This window comes from Microcaecilia unicolor, chromosome 2, assembly GCF_901765095.1.
Source record: "Microcaecilia unicolor chromosome 2, aMicUni1.1, whole genome shotgun sequence".
Classification (NCBI taxonomy): Eukaryota; Metazoa; Chordata; class Amphibia; order Gymnophiona; family Siphonopidae; genus Microcaecilia; species Microcaecilia unicolor.
In genome coordinates this window covers 446,559,042-446,576,233 of record NC_044032.1, presented here as the reverse complement: position 1 = coordinate 446,576,233, position 17,192 = coordinate 446,559,042, and the positions used below count along the sequence as shown (strand labels likewise).

Below are 17,192 nucleotides of genomic sequence, written 5' to 3'. Positions count from 1 at the left end.
CTACTAAGCTCTCTGAAAACAGTATGACAATAGGGGCTCAAAAACGCTTGTGAAGGTGCAACCTTGGAACAGAGCAACCCGGGCCTAATACGGTGGAATTGGATTCTAGGCCCCAAACAAATTCTGCAGGATGATCGAATCAGCTGTCACATTGGGTGTTCTGCTTGAATGTGTGGACTGAAGACCACATAACTGCTTTGCAAATCTCCTCAATGGAAGCTGATCTCAAGTGGACTACCAACACAGCCATAGCTCTAACATTATAAGCTGTAACAAGACCCTCAAGAGTCAGCCCAGCTTGGACATAAGTGAAGGAGATACAATCTGCTAGCCAGTTGGAAAGAGTGTGATTGCCAATGGCTACTCCATCCTGTTTGGGTCAAAAGCAAAAAGCTGGGTGGACTGTAGGGGCTTTAGTCCATTCCATATAAAAGGCTAAAGCTCACTTGCTGTCCAAGGTATGCAATGCGCTTTCGCGAAGATGGACTTGAGGTTTTGTGAAAAATGTTGGCAGAACACTGGACTGGTGAAGATGGAAATCCGACGCCACCTTAGGAAGGAACTTAGGGTGGGTGCAAAGTACTACTCTGTTGTAATAAAACTTAATGTAAGGTGGATCAGCTACTAGGGCCTGAAGCTCAATGATTCTGTGAGCTGAAGTGACTGCCACCAAAAATACAACCTTCAGCTGACAGGAATCCAGTGGCTCAAAAGCAGCTTTCAGCAGTTGGGTAACACCGTTGCGATCCCACAACATGGTAGGAGGTTTGACTGGGGATTTTGAAAACAACAACCCTCTCATGAATTGAACAACTAAAAACTGTAGAAATGGGTTTACCCCCATACATAGGATGGTAAGCACTGAGGTGTACCCTTACAGAGTTTGTGTTCAAACTAGACTCATAGAGGTGCAGGAGGTATTCAGGCAGTTTTTGTGTAGGGCAAGTAAGAGGATCTAGGGCTCACACCAGAGGGCAAACCTCTTCCATTTGAAAGATTAACAGCTGTTAGTGGAATCTTTCCTGGAAGCTACCAAGATGTTGGAGACACCCTCTGGCAGATTTAAGAAGTGAAATTCTATGCTCTCAGTATCCGGGCCAGGGACTGGAGGATGGAGTACAGAAAGGACCCTTGTTCTATGTGATGAGGGTTGGAAAACACTCCAAACTTCAAGGTTCTTCAGAGGACAACTCCAGATGAACAAGAGGTATGGGAGGATAAGCATACGGAAGCCCCTTCCCCAAACAGAGGAGAAAAGCATCTGATTCTAGCCTGACCTTAGCTTGGAACAAAACAGACAGTGTTATGATGAGTGGCAAAAAGATCTACCAAGGGGGTACCCCACTTTCAGATGATCTTGTGAGCTATGTGCCCATATTGAGAGACCATTTGTGAGGTTGCATTACCTGTCTGTCTGTCTGCCAGCCAGGCTGTCCTCCTTGCCAGCCAGGTAGGTGGCCTGCAGAACCATCCTGTGAAGGATGGCCCAGTGCCATATCCACACTATTTCCTGACACAAGGGTAGGATCTCACAGCTCCTATTCATATAGTACAACGCAACCCAGTTGTCAGTTTGAATGAGAACACTTTGGTTCAGCAGCCAATCTCTGAAAACCTTTAGAGAGAGTGTTCCAAATGGCCTTTAGTTCCAGAAGGTTCATGTGAAAAAGTGTCTACTGAGCAGACCATGCCCCTTGCGTGTGAAGCCATCTACATGAGCTTCCCATTTGAAGTTGGATGCACCCGTTGTCAACATCTTTTGATAAGAGTTTGGAATGGGAGTCCTGAGGTCAAAATTTGTCCAAATTATCCACCAGTGTGGCAAGTCAACAAGATCTGGAGGGACTCTGATGAGATCGCTGGAAAGCTAAGAGTCCATTGGCCCCTCTCAAATGAGCAATGGAGTGATGTGCACTGTAGAAGCCATGTGGCCTAGCAATCTCAACATCTGCCGAGCTGTGACCCGTTTGCTACTGCAAACATGAAAGGCAACCGCTCTCACTTGTGATAGGAAAACCTAAGCTTGTACTGTATCAAGCAGGGCTCCTATGAATTCTAATTTCTGTACAGGTTGCAGGTGGAACTTAAGATAGTTTACAACAAAACAGAAGTAGCTTTGGCACCTGAATAGTTCTTTGCACAGATGCTTGCACCCTATGATGTGCTCTTGACTAGCTAATCGTCCAGGTAGGGAAACACAGACTCAGTCTGCAAAATGACACTGCAACTACTGCAAAGTACTTGGTAAAGACTCGGAGCTGACACGAAGCCAAAAGGCGGAACACAGTATGGGTAGTGGTGTTTCCCTACTCAAAATCTAAGATACTTCCTGTGACTGGGAAGCATCAAAATATGGATATAGACAACCTTTAAGTCTAGAAAGCATAACTAATCTTGGTCCTGAATCATGGGGAGCAGGGTACCCAGGGGAAGTCACCCTGAACGTTTCTTTGACCAGGAATTTGTTTAGGTCCCTTAGGTCTAGGATAGGACGATATCCCCCAGCTTTCTGGGCACAAGGAAGTACCTGGAATAGAATCCCTTCCTTTCTGGGCCTGGTGGCACAGGTTCAATCGCATTGACCTATAAGGGCAGAGATTTCCTCTGCAAGTACCCGCTTGTGCTGAGCTGATGAATGATGCTCTCGGTGGGCAACTTGGTGGTCTCTGTTGCCAATGCAGAGTGTAACTGAGAGACTATTTGAAGAACCCACCAGATTACAATGGGCCACCTTTGATGGAAAAAATTCAGCTGCCCTCCCACTGGAAGGTCATCCGGGAGGGTTACTTGGACTGCAACTATGCTCTCCTGGAGCCAGTCATAAGCTCTTCCCCTGCTTTGAAGGGGGGAGCCAGCTGAGACTTCTGGGTCCTAGGCTGACCATTGGGGCTAGGACTGCTAGGATGAGGACGGCAGCAGATACCTACGTCTTTGAGAGTAGTAAAATCTGCATTTTGACCTGCTCAGGAACCTCCTAGTACATGAGGTTGCATCTAGAGGCTGCCAAGAAAGGGACCGAATGACATCGGTATGCTTCTTAATAAGGTGTCGTCCACCTTGTCCCCAAAAGACTGTCTCCTCGGCATGGAACATCCGCTAACCTCTCTCCAACTGCTGGCTCTAGGTCAATGTATCCATGAGTCTACACATTTCCACACCCATGGCAGAGAGTCTGTAAGCAATGTCAGAAGTATCATAGGTGCTTCTGGCCAGATACATCCTAAAATCCAGCTGCTTTCTGGCCGACAATGCTCTGTGGCCTGCTCCTGAGGAAGACAGTCCACCAGACTAAACACACTGTGAGCCAGGGACTTTACATAGATGCTCGTGTAGAGCTGGTAGGTCTGGACATGGGCAATAAGCATCAAGGCCTGATAAAGTCTTCGCCCAACTGAGTCCAGAGTCCGAGCTCAAGCCTTAGTAGGTGGGGGCACTAAGATAAAAGTTCTGGAGCTTCTGGCCAGTTTGACAGCAGATTTGACCACCAGAGAATGGTAAGGCAGTTTTGCCCTCTTGAATAGGATATTGAATATCCACCTTCTTCAGTACACGCTGCACTGAGAGGGGCCATTCCCAGTTCTTTATCAGTGTATCCTTCAGAACCTGACTCCCTCTCTGGGAGGAGATTCATAGTCCAAGACTGATTAACATCTCAGCCCTGGGTTCCTCCTGTTTCCAACTTAAACCAGTGAACATGACACTCTCAGGTGGAGATTTATACCTCTCCTATGGTAGGGAGGGGGGCAAAAGGGATACCATAAGACTCTTCCAAGAACTAACATGGATCCTTTTCAAACTCTCATGAACAATCCAAACCAGACTCCTTTAGGTACGCAGAATGGTTCGAGTGAGTCTGGGCTTGTCAGTGGTACCATGTCCACACCCTGGAGGGTGCCGAGGTACAGTTCTACCCTCTGACTTTGAGGAAGCTTCCTCTCTCGCTGTCAAGGGCAGTGCTGAATGAGTCGACAGACACCCATCAAGGTACCGGTGTCAAAGACCACTCCACAGTCAAAGCCTGAGCCTCAGGTAGGAACTGAGGCTGGCTGCAGCTGGTAGAAGAACCCTGAATATGTGGAGTGCAGCTGGAACATCTGCACCAATTCCTCCTTGAGCACGACCCCGGTACTGTTCATTGAGAGGAAATATTGGCAAAGGCTGGGGAGCTGGGTTACAGATAGCCTGGAGAGGATCTGGTGTTGTACCAGAAGGTGAAACCTGACTGCCCATAGACTGGTGCACTGGCATCCCCACTAAAGAGGGGGAGTGATCCTCCCAGTGCCAACACTTCTCAGGGACTGGCACTCCTCCGATGCCCAGTGCTCCCAGCACCATGCTTTGATGAGGACTGATGCCAATGCTTCTTAAGCTTCCCTCAGTGCTGAAAAAGACAACATCAAACCCATACGCATCCTTGGTGTCAGGTCTTAAGCTGACCAGTACCAGGGTCTGCTATCTACATTCAATGTCGAGGGAGGAGGTGACCTCCTCAATGCCAGTGCACTCCCAGTTATAGAGGTAGTCTGGGCAGCCTTTGAGTTTGATGCTTCTGGTGCCGATGTCAATGGACCGGCCTTTGAGGAGCCAGAACATTTCTCCTGGTGGACCAGACATGCCCTCTATGCCTCAACTATATTTGTTAATTATTTGGATTTATTTACCCCTTTTTGAAGGAATTCACTCAAGGCGGTGTACAGTAAGAACAGACCAAACATGAGCAATAGAACATTACAGCAGTAAAAATATTCAAATAACAATACAAAGTATAGTATGCTACTTACAATACAATGTCAACACAATACGTAATAGAACATTTTAATTGATAGTGAAGAGTAAAGCAAATATGGAACATATAGATAAGTAAAAGAGTTAGAAAGTAAGGTGAATGATTTAAAGAAAGTTGAACATGTCAGAGATATGGTTAAATATTATTATCTGAGCTAGGGTAGGAGTGGATAAACATGTCCTCAAATCACAAGTCAGGAACCTTGGAATACAGTTAGATTCAACACTTACTCTGATTCCCCAAATCCAAGCAACCAGGCCCAAGGCACCTATGTACAAATTGTGCAGGTCCATGGCAGAAATCACCCAATTACATTGAGAGCACCTTTTGAAGCCTTTTGGGGGTCTTAAACATTGAGAAAAGAATAGTGGCCAATTCCTCCATTCTGAAGATCAGAAAAAAGGGCACAAGACAAAATTGAAGCCGCTGCTCAGGCCTAAATAGCCCTAAAAAGTCACACAAAAAAATAAAGCCAACTTGAAGGGCCAAAAAAAAAAAAAATCTGAAAAACAAGGAAAATACTGAGGAAAACAACTGAAAATATGCGCTAAATCTGCATGGGAAAGCGAAAGAATAGAAGCTGAAGGGAGACCACAAAAAAATGATTTCTCCCAGCTCCGCGGAAGAGAGCGAGGTACCCTTAACTCATGTGTGGGGCAGGAAAGCACTTGCTGATGCACAATGGGACACTACCAGAGCTTTCTTAAAACTATGAGAGCTAGGCAGCAGATGACACTGTGCCTGCTGGTCTTTGGAGAAACAAACACAGTCACTGTCTTTAAAATTGCAAGATAAAGTTCAATGAATAGAGGATTTAAGGGAACGGAGTAGATTTGAGCAAGGCGGAATCTGGATATAAATACAAATGCAAAGCAGTAGGTAGAAGAATGCCAAGTAAAACAATAAAGGGAGCAGCAGAACTCTGGGGCCCTTTTACTAAGGTGCAGTAAAGATTTGCACTTACCCTACAGTAATGGCTAGGGATATTCCCTGTATCTTTTCATACATTCACTGCACAAGAAAATGCAGTGACAGCATAGATACTTACTTTCTCCAATGATTTAAATCAATTTGATTTATAACAAATCTGCACAGGTCAGAATCTTACTTCAGTTAAAAAGCTCAGCAGAAATGCAGCATGCAACCTTGCAGGAGACCTGCAATAGCTACCTAAACCAGGTTTCTGCTCCCTGGGACCAGAGTAGTGACTGTGGATGTAGTTCTCACAGATCCTCAGGAGCAGATCAAGACTCAGCTCTCACTCAATAGCAAGATGTCTGAGCTGAGTTGGAGGGGATTGAAGTTGAGACATAAAAACAAAGGGAAAATCCTGGGAAGAAACAAATAAATGAGACCAGTTCCAACTGAACTGGAAGCCCAAAGGAGTAGAAAAACAGTCACCCCCCGGTTAATTCTACCCATTGAATGTTTAAATGTAAAGACATACTACTAGTGCAAAAGCTACCCAAGCCAAAAGTGGCTGCATTTCAGACAGAGAAGCTCAAGGGTTATTCCTGAAAATTTATTTCAGAAGCCTATACCAGGCACTAGAACTGCCATTTGTTGAAGTAATGCCACCTGAGTATCCTGTAGCTCAGTACATGTTAAAAATCACAGTGGACCATGCACTCAGAACCAACTACAAAGCCTATCCCTCACTAGCAGATTCATCTTAAAATGCTTCTCTCTATAAAAAAAGAAATAATTCCCCCTTCTGGGAGTGGCATTCAATAATATACAAAACACCAGTCTTGCAGTCTTCACAGTTAACTATTAATATTGAGACAGCTATGGTTAGGCTGCAGCCTGCTGTAGTAAGTTCTTTCTATAACATTCCAGGCTGCACAGGGGCACTCCTGTTTTAGAGCAGGAGTACTTCTTCACATTTAAACAATTTCCAACTCCACAGGTCACAGCTGTTGTTGCCACAACTCTGGGCTCAGATGGTATGGGAGCAGGGACACCCACGGGGAAGGAAACAGTGATTCTCTCCATGCTGTTCGAGTAGCGGATCATTGGGCACTGGGCCTGTTTTGCTTTCCTCTCTCGCAGAGTCTTCACCTTGGTTTTGTTGGTTTTGGTCAGCCGCTCAATAGTCTGGTTTTTGTTTTCTTCTGCTTTTTTGGCAGCCTGCAGGCGCCGCTTCCGTGCGCGCTCCTCACGTTTTATCATCATCTCCTCGGTCATCTCCTTCTCCTTGTAGCCCATTGGCAGCTCTAGCAGGGCAGGAGGCTGCTGGCTCTGCTGCTTGTGCAGGAGAGCTCTCTGAGAAAAGACAACAAACACAGATCACTCTTCAATTTGCTGTTTAATTTCTTTTCAACATGTTAACAGGATTTAAAGGAGAAATTTAAAAAGTGAGGAAAACATGCACAGCATGGCTAATGGAATTATTTCCAAACCCTCAATATAAATGCATGGGTGTGGGTGCTTTGTGTGTCTGATCAGGACAGAAGAGGAGAAAGCAATTTGAAAGATGCAATTCCTTAAAATGCTATGGTACAGTGAATCAGCTGTTGGAACTGCTTCTCCCATAGAAATGTATTGGGGCATTTTTTTTTTTTTTGGAGGGGCTTCATTCATCTTCCACCTCCCATGAGAAACAGAAACTTCTTCCAATCACCTGCTCCCTTCTTGTGATTAGTGTTGCCTTCCCACTGGTTGGATCCTACCTACAGTCTCTGTTGCTAGGTACAATGGATACTCACACAGATGGGTGGGGAGGAGAGAAGGAGAAGTATCAAATACATAGATATGATTTTTAAACTCAGAAAAACACCAACATCACCCATCCTTCTACCTTCTGGACATTAATGTAAAATTCTGCTGACTTCTGAAAACAGACAGTTGGCAATCCTGACCTCTTGTCCTGAGCACATCTCACATGTCTCCCTAAATATATGTGCAAAGCTTGGCAATGCCTTAATCTGGCACAGCCAGCAATATGTGGAGGTAGTTGGAGCGTTGTATCAATTATAGGTAGAGTAGCTTTCGGACAAAATGTGAGGACAGTTTGGAAGAGTAGGGAATTTCACCTTTTTAAATTGCCTTGCCATGTTCTTTAACTGCTACACTTTACTGTTAATTTTCTACGATACAAGAGCTGAACTCATTGTCTCAAAGTAATACACTGGGCCACAATTTAGGTCCCAGATCAAGTTCAAAGGCTTTTCCTCCCTCTCTCGCTTATTATACTTTACAGTTTTAAACATTACAACTTTACCGTTGGGGCGTTTGAGCACTCTCTCTTGTGCAAATATACAGTAGTGAATTTTTTTATGGGTTGTGTATTGATTGGAATCCACAATTTCTTTTGTGATTTAAAAGCGCTGATCTCTGGGATTCCCAATTCAATTTGGCACTAACCTTTGTTTTTCTACCAGTTTATCCCTCATGCCAAATTTCATCCCATTCTGTTAAAATTCTCAGAGAATTATTTTGCCCCCAGACAGTGACAGTACAGTCAATCCAAACGAGAAAAGGAAGATAGCTGCTGCTCTGACAGCAGGGGTGTACCCACTTTTGCTTGAGGCCCACCCTAACTAGCCCCAACCCAACATCCCTTGCTGCCTTTTCTCCCGTGGCTCCGGGTCCAGCCGTCCGGGAGTGTTGCCTGCCTCAAGTTCTGCTTTTCCCCCCGCCTCGGTCCCTGCAGCTTTCTTTTTTGGGCTGTCGCCGGCAGCGCTGCGATTCACACAGGCAGCTCCGCTCCCCCCTGCCGCATCCATCCGGCCCTGCGTAAACGGGAAGTGCATCAGAGAGGGCCAGATGGACATGGCAAAGGGAAGCGGAGCAGCCTGTGTGAATCGCAGCGCTGCCGGCTGAAAAAAAGAAAGCTGCAGGGATGCAGGGACCGAGGCAGCGGCGGGGGAGGAGCAGAATTTGAGGCAGGCAACGCTCCCAGACAGCTGGAGCCACAGGGATGTTGGATTGGGGCAGGATGGATTGCAGGAAGGCAGAAGTTCTGGACTTGCGGGGGGGGGAGGGGAGTACGGGGGCTGAAGGGAAGGGATAGTGTTGCCGGACTTGTGGGAGGAAGGGGAGAGAGCTGCTGGACATGGGAGGAAGAGGGGGGGGGGACTGGATGGAAGAGAGAAAGCTGATGGAGGAAGGGATCTGGGAGAGGGAGAGCTACTGGACCTGGGAGGAGGAGGGGATCTGGATGGAAGGGAGAGAGCTGTTAGACCTGGAAGAGGAGGAGGGGATCTGGATGGGAGAGAGCTGATGGACCTGGAAGAGGAGGAGGGGATCTGGATGGGAGAGAGCTGATGGATGTGGGAGGAGGAGGGGGGCTGGAGAGAATGCTGCTGGACGTGGGAGGAAGAGGGGGAGGAGAACTGGAGGGAAGGGAGAGAACTGCTGGAACAGCACAAGGAGGGAGGGAGGGAAGGGAAACAGATACTAGTCCAAGGAGCTGAAGGAAAAGGGGATCAAATACTAAACCTACAGCGTGAGGGAGGAAGGAAGGCGGGTGGGGGCAGGAAGGCAGGGAATCAAGCAACCAAACCAGATGCTGGAAAGGGGAGGGAGTGAGGGAGAGAAGCTGGATGGATTAGGGTCAGAGAGGGTAGAGAAATATTGGCATTGGGGACGAAGAAAGGGGAGAAACTGGACAGAGAAATATAGGGACACAGAGAAAGGGAGATACTAAACATGGAGGAAGATTGGAGAGAGAGAGTAGAAATATCAAATGGACATGAGACCTTGGTGAGGGAGTTAAGAGATGACAGAAGGATGTAGAAACCAGAGCCTGGGTCCAACATGACTTGAAAAATAAAATGCGCAGACAACAAAAGGTAGAAAAAAAGAATTTTATTTTTCTGTTTTGTGACTAGAATGTGTCAGATTTGAAATGTACATCCTTCTAGATATGGCTGGGGCCCAAGGCAGAAATTTAGGAGGGGACACAAAAGCTTACTAACAGGCTGCACCTTCTTCAGCTTCCAGCTGGCCTGGGGTTCTCTCTGGCTAGGGGGCCAAACACAGTTGCCCTAGTTGTACCTCCCCTAACACTGTCTCTTACATGTGCTATCATATTTTGCACAGTATAGGAGAAAATGTATCTCTTTGTATTTCTCTGTGCTGTGCTACATGCAAGGTCTGGCCTCTTGAGATTTTGATTTAATTTGTTTGTTTGTGGTCACTTATTCTGTATTTGGCATTTGAGTTCTGTGTGTGTGACCAAAGTATTCTGTTAGCATCAATTTTCTATGTAGTATTCTATAGTACTTTGGCTCGTTCAGTTTTCTTGATAGATGTATTGATATTTTAGGGCCCCTCTGTAATATTTAGGGCATATTTGGGGGAAGCATATGTGTGTTGGAGGAACCGTGGCTCAGTGGAGGATGAAGAGTGCCCCCTTTTATATTTCCCCTAGCTCTGAATGTGGCCTGCAGCCACTGAGGCCAGCACTGCTACTCCCATTGAAGTTATTAGGTGGGCGGTAGGAGTAGTGGTGTGAGCAGGACATGGGTGCATCAGGTGGCAGGTGTTTCTCCACTGCCCATCCATCCAACCTGTTGGCTCACCCAAAAATTGCCTTCTGGCTATGCCACTGTCTGACAGTGATCCCTGCTGGTCAGAGTATTTAAGAGGAAGTCTCCCTCTAGTGCTCAGGTTTCTTAGTGCAATCTGAATACACTATGAGGTAAGCACAGCTTGTGCCATATTGCCCAGAGGCCTTGACTTTTGCCCCCCAGCTGTGGGCAAGTCTCCCCATTCTCACCTGCCTAGCTGTGAGCAGCGTTTCATCAATTGTTTTCTTCAGCTCTCCATTATCATCCAGCTCACCCTTCTCCAATGCATCTAGCCAGCGTTCCTCTTCATCTTCCTCTGGACCCAGAAAACTCTCAGAGTCCATGTCTGGGAGTGGAGATGGGTTACTATCTTCATCTAAAAAAAAAAAAAAAAAATTAAAACAGGTTGTTTCAAAGTAATATCCTAAAGGCCACCACAGAAACTGAATGGTTCATTACTCTTTCACAAAAGTTCCTTAAAATCCCACTGGTATCCTGATTCTGCTACAAGCAAACTATACTCAAAGCAGATGAAGAAAAAGAAAAACAAACCACGGAGAAACAAAATCTCAATGAGCTTTGAGCATAAAGTAATTTCCCCTTTAGTTCATGGCAAGTTTTAGTCTGATCCCTGTAATCACCCTAGATTCAAATTTTAGCAGGAACACCTATAAAAATTGTCAAGCAAACAAGAAAAGTATTGAATAGCTCAAATTAAAAGAAATCTTGGAGGTTTTTTTTTCTTTTAAGATGTCACATGCTAGGTAAAGAGTTCCACTGTCACACACTCACCTAGCTTGAAGTATTGATATTTAAGAACATAAGCGTTACCATACTGGGACAGACTGAAGGTCCATCAAGCCCAGTATCCTGTTTCCAACAGTGGTCAATCCAGGTCACAAGTACCTGGCAGGATCCCAAAAGAGTAGAACATTTTTTACGCTGCTTATCCTAGAAATAAACAATGGATTTTCCCAAGTCCATCTTAATAACTGCTTATGGATTTTTCTTTTAGGAAATTATCCAAACCTTTTTTAAACCCTGCTAACTGCTTTAACCACGTTCTCTGGCAATAAGGCTGAGTGACAAGCCAACATGACATGACTGGGGGGGGGGGGGGGGGGGTCACAGCACTGCATGGTAACAGCCCAAGGCCTAACTGCTTTGTAGCCATTGCCAGTATTCCCAGCCCCAGCTAACACATGGCAGTGCTGCCAATGAGGCATCAGACAAGCCTGGCAGCTTTTTAAAAATGAGATACTCTAGTTTAAATTCAACACAAAAGGAGAGAAGTTAAGGAAGCAGCATACAACTAATTTGATATACCATCTTTTGTTTCGTAAACACTAAAGTGGTTTACTGTGGATTTTATATTGGGGGGGGGGGGTGGAAGTTGAGTGGATACAATAGGACGAAGGGCATAGAGGTACACAGGAAGTCGAGATGTGGGTATGAGAAGGATAAAGTCTACACTGGCCAAGCAGCTGAGTTATAAAACCTTTTTCTGCAATACCTTATTCCTACCTAGAACTAGATTTTCCCCGATATATAGCTAATGCTGTTTCAGTTCTGTAACTAGGTAAAAAGCTGGATTGTTCTGGGCATTGTGGAAAAGAACACAGCAGATCTATGATAAGTCCAAAAAGTTTTTTTTATTGAAGAATCTCACTCAAATTAAAAATGCCTGACGCAGGCCGTGTTTCGCTCAAAAGGGCTGCGTTAGGGGCTACAAAATAATAGTCCATAATTAAAGTAACACATGTAAATAAACTCGATATAAAATTAAAAACATTGTGTAAACTATAAATTCAAATATGTTATTTGATGTAGAATATGAACACCATGATGTAAACATAATATATAGATAAATACAACATGTAATGTAAATGAAATAAAACATTCCCCATTCACATATATAGAAGTATTTTTTATTTATATTATGTTTCAATTCATTTACATTACATGTTGCATTTTCAATTTGAGTAAGAGTCTTCAATAAAAAAAAAAACGTTTTGGACTTATCATAGATCTGCTGTGTTCTTTTCCACACTGGAGTTTGCATCTCGTTTGCCTGGTGTTTCCTTGTTCTGGGCACAGTACAGTGCTTTTACTGAGAAAGTCATGCAGTTGATATAGTAGCACTTTTTCTGCAAACTTAGAAACAAAGAGGAGCAGAGTCTGGTCAGCAACGAGAGATAATGGTAAAAGTGGAGTTTAAAAAAAAGGGGGCTTACATGCTTTGAGTGCTGAAAAAGCCCATTATACTCCACCTCAAGGGATTTTATTTGGGAAAATGGGTAGTAGATATAGAGTGGAGAAGTGGGGGTGTTGTCTGCGTCTTCATAAAGCATGTGTAATTTGGAAGAAATACATCATGCAATGTTGGACCCCCCCCCCCCAACTAATTGGGCTTGAAGATGTGCCTTTTATAACCTCATGCTATGGGAGGCCTGAGAAGCTTGCCTTACTGTGGACAGAAAAAAAATTCATACTTATATGGGAGCTATATATCCAAATGTGTCACTTAAGGCATGCAGTCTGATGTTGAATGAGCTACACTTATAGACCACAGGTGGCTGTTTGAAATTCTAGGGATAAGGAGACGTTCTTAAGAAAGGCCTGGAATTCAGTTGCGAGTTTTGCTAGGTCAATCGTATGAGTCTCTCTAGACAGCTTGTGTTGGATGTCAGGGCCACCTTAGAAAAAGCGAGGAGAGACTGATCGGCTAATGATCAGACCAGGAGATGAGCAAGGTGAAGTGGAGTTTGACTGGAGCCTAAATGAGTTGTAGGAGGAAATCAAATCTAAGGTAAATCTCGCCAGGTGTGTGGGGGTGCCCAAATCTTATATAAAAGACTAAGATCCTCTGTAAATGTTGAAATGATAGTGACAGGTTATTAGTGCAGATATGGAAATCACCCAGAACAGGTTATGTCACAATAATGGAAGACAATTCATTATGCCTGAACATTTACTTGTGTGATTATATTTTAAAATTTTGTTCTATTAATATCCATCTTGCTTTTGTTCAACATAAATTGTGCGTGTCATGTTTTAAGCTGCACTGGACAACCCTGGATATTAAGTACATAAGTACGTAAGTATTGCCATACTGGGACAAACCAAAGGTCCATCAAGCCCAGCATCCTGTTTGCAACAGAGGCCATCCAGGTCACAAGTACTTGGCAAGATCCCAAAACAGCACAATACATTTTATGCTGCTTATTCTAGAAATAAGCAGTGGATTTTCCTCAAGTCCATTTTAATAATGGTCTGTGGACTTTTCCTTTAGGAAGCCGTCCAAACCTTTTTTAAACAGCACTAAGCTAACCGTTTTTACTACATTCTCTGGCAACAAATTCTAGAGTTTAATTACACATTGAGTGAAGAAATATTTTCTCAGATTCTTTTTACATTTACTACTTTGTAGCTTCATTGTGTGCCCCCTAGTCCTAGTATTTTTGGAAAGAGTAAACAAGCGATTCACATCTACCCAATTCCATTCCATTCATTGTTTTATAGACCTCTATCATATCTCCCCTCAGCCATCTTTTCTCCAAGCTGAAGAGCCCTAGACATTTTAGCCTTTCCTGATAGGGAAGTTGTCCCATCCCCTTTATCATTTTTGTCACCCTTCTCTGTACCTTTTCTAATTCCACTATATCTTTTTTGAGATGTGGTGACCAGAATTGAACACAATATTCGAGGTAGGTCACACCATGGAGCAAGACAAAGGCATTATAGTGTCCTCATTTTTGTTTTCCATTCCTTTCCTAATAATACCCAACATTCTATTAGCTTTCTTAGCCGCCACTTCCGCACACCGAGCAGAGTGTTTCAACGTATCATCAACAATGATAGATTGCTTTCCCGGTCGGTGACTCCTAATGTGCAACCTTGAATTACATAACTATAATTTGGGTTCCTCTTTCTCACATACATCACTTTGCACTTGCTCACATTAAATTTCATCTGCCAATTAGATGCACAGTCTCCGAGTCTTGTAAGGACCTCTTGTAATTTTTCACAATCCTCTTGCGATTTAACAACTTTGAATAACTTTGTTTCATCAGCAAATTTAATTACCTCACTAGTTACTCCCATCTCTAGATCATTTACAAATATGTTAAAAAGAAGCGGTCCCAGCACAGACCCCTGGGGATCCCCACTAGCTACCTTTCTTCATTGGGAATACTGACCATTTAATCCTACTGTCTGTTTTCTATCTTTTAAGCAGTTTTTAATCCACAATAGGACACTACCTCCTAGCCCATGACTTCCAATTTCCTCTGGAGTCTTTCATGAAGTACTTTATCAAATCCAGGTACACAATGTCGACCGGCTCACCTTTATCCACGTTTGTTCACTCCTTCAAAGAAATGTGATAGATTGATGAGGCAAGATTTCCCTTCACTAAATCCATTTTGACTTTGTCTCATTAATCCATGCTTTTGAATATGCTCTGTAATTTTGTTCTTTATAATAGTCTCTACCATTTTGCTCGGCACCGTCAGGTTCGTCGGTCTATAATTTCTCGGACCACCTCTGGAATTTTTTTTTTTTTTTTTTACATCAGCATTAAACTGGCCACCCTCCAGTCTTCCAGAACCACGCTTGATTTTTAAAATAAATTGCATATTACTAACAATAGTTCCAGAAGTTCATTTTTCCATTCTATCAGTACTCGGGGATGAATACCATCTGGTCCAGGAGATTTTCTACTCTTTAATTTGTCAAATTGTACATTACATCCTCCAAGTTTATAGAGATTTCATTCCGTTTCTCTGACTTGTCAGCTTTGAATACCATTTCTCCCAGATCTTCCTCGGTGAAGACCGAAGCAAATAATTCATTTAATCTCTCCGCTATGGCTTTGTCTTCCCTGATTGCCCTTTTTATCCCTTGGTCATCTAGCGGTCCAACCAATTCTTTTGCCGGCTTCTTGCTTTTAATACACCTAAAAAAATAATAAAGAGATTGGGAAGTCTGTGGCAGGTGGTAATTGATGAGCAGGATGTTAAGATCCAACAAAAATTAAAAGTTACAGCTAAATAATATGAAATAATTTAGATAGCTAACTCTCAGGGTCAAACCCAGGAACAGCATGTTTGGCTTATCTACTGAATTAGAACATACTTAGTGGCTGTAGATAAAATACTTAAAATTCCAATACATGAAGTCTCTGTCATTGAGAATAGCCAAAGTGCTGCTTCTGAACTCTTATTTACTGATTCATTTTATTCTAATTGGTAATTTGCGTTTTTACTTTATCACAAGGAACAAAGGAGAAACTCCAAACCTCACGATTGCGTGTAAAACCTTGACTGTAAGGATGAAGACACAAAAAGAGAAAACCAAAGCTAATCCAACAAATCAGGCCTTTAGTGCTTCAAAAGTGATGTAAGCCAATTGTCGAAAGGCTCGACACGGTCATGTTTTGGCAGACTGCCTTTGTCAGGAGTCTTACCTTAACGTGAAACACTGCAAGCTTTTACCTTGGTGTAACTGCTTTAAGTAGCTTTGTCCTACGTCCATTAAATTTGTACCAGCCTTTATTTTTACACTTTTATTTATATGGTCAATAAGCCTCCTGATGAAGGCACATCTGCCGGAACATGGCAGTGTTGAGCCTTGGCTTTCATCACTTTTGAAGCAATAAAGGCCTGATTTGTTGGATTAGCTTTGGTTTCCTTTTATTTTACCATTCATATATTTATGTTTTATAATTAATAGATATTTTAATTTGTACTATTGATCTGTCACCGCACATTTAAGATATGATTTTTTAAATTATGTTTTAGATATCATTTGACTCCTGAAGCAGGCCTTTGGGCCAAAACACAGTCTGTGTCAAGTCATTTGTATGCTCAGTAAAATATCTTCTGCTATCCATCACCCATTTGTCACTGTTTTTTTTGTCTCAAATTTACTGTCTTACATGTTTCTTCTGCTCCCTCTCCACACTATTTTCTCTTACTTCTCCATTTCCTGTCTCCCCCTTTTCTACTGCCACTTGTTCCCCAAGTATCAACTTCACACATTTATGCAGCACAGCTAGACAAGTTAACATGAATATATTATGTACAGCTATTCTTTTCAGCACACACACACACATAACAAATGTTTATGTTTTATTATGTGTACGTAATTTTTTTTAATTTGTGGGGTATGTATGTTATATTAATATTCTATGTGGAGTAGCAGCCTAGTGGTTAGAGCACAGTACAGATTAGCCACGAGAACCAGTTCAAATCCCACTACTGCTCCTTGTGATCTTGGGGAAGTCACTTAACCCACCATTGCCTCAGGTACAAAAATTAAAATGTGAGCCCTCTGGAGACAGAGAAATAACTAATGTACCTGAATGTGACCACCTTGACCTACTACTGAAAAAGGTGTGAGCAAAATCCATATACATACATAAATAATGCAATCTGCAGGCTATAAATTTCAATAAATATATACACAGACATTGGTCTAAATAACATCAAGTTAGTATATTCACCAGGACAAGCAGTTGCCAACTGTTTTCTTTTGTTAGCATTTTATGTTATTTTCCTGTGGATTGGTAACTGCTCAAAAGTTCAGAAGCTTAGAATCAAGACATCCAGGTCAGGATGCGCTCAATTCTGGCACACAGACTTCTAAAATACCTGCAGGAGTGTATGTGCATTTGCCAGCACATGCATCACTGTAGCTATTTTACAAATCTACATGTTGAAAGAAATGGAAGGCATGAGCATGTCTGCTTCCATGTGCAGGTGTCGTGGATGTGGTGATTTTGCAACTTATACGAATAAGTTACACCAATTATACATGTAGCTGCTGTATTTTACAAGCCTACACATTTAAGTTCTGCCAATTAAGCTGCGAGGCACAATTTTACTTGG

General features: G+C 43.2%; 1 protein-coding gene across 1 annotated transcript in view; it reads right to left on the bottom strand.

The window, feature by feature from the left end:
- Positions 1-5,016: 5,016 nt before the first annotated feature.
- Positions 5,017-17,192, bottom strand: part of INO80B (INO80 complex subunit B) — a 34,782-nt gene continuing 22,606 nt past the window's right edge. The window contains exons 4-5 of the mRNA XM_030190898.1: positions 10,512-10,678; positions 5,017-7,051 (exon numbers count right to left, since the gene is read on the bottom strand). Of these exons, the coding sequence (XP_030046758.1) occupies positions 6,581-7,051; positions 10,512-10,678 (638 nt within the window). The 3' untranslated portion in view covers positions 5,017-6,580. The remainder of the gene's footprint in view (positions 7,052-10,511; positions 10,679-17,192) is intronic.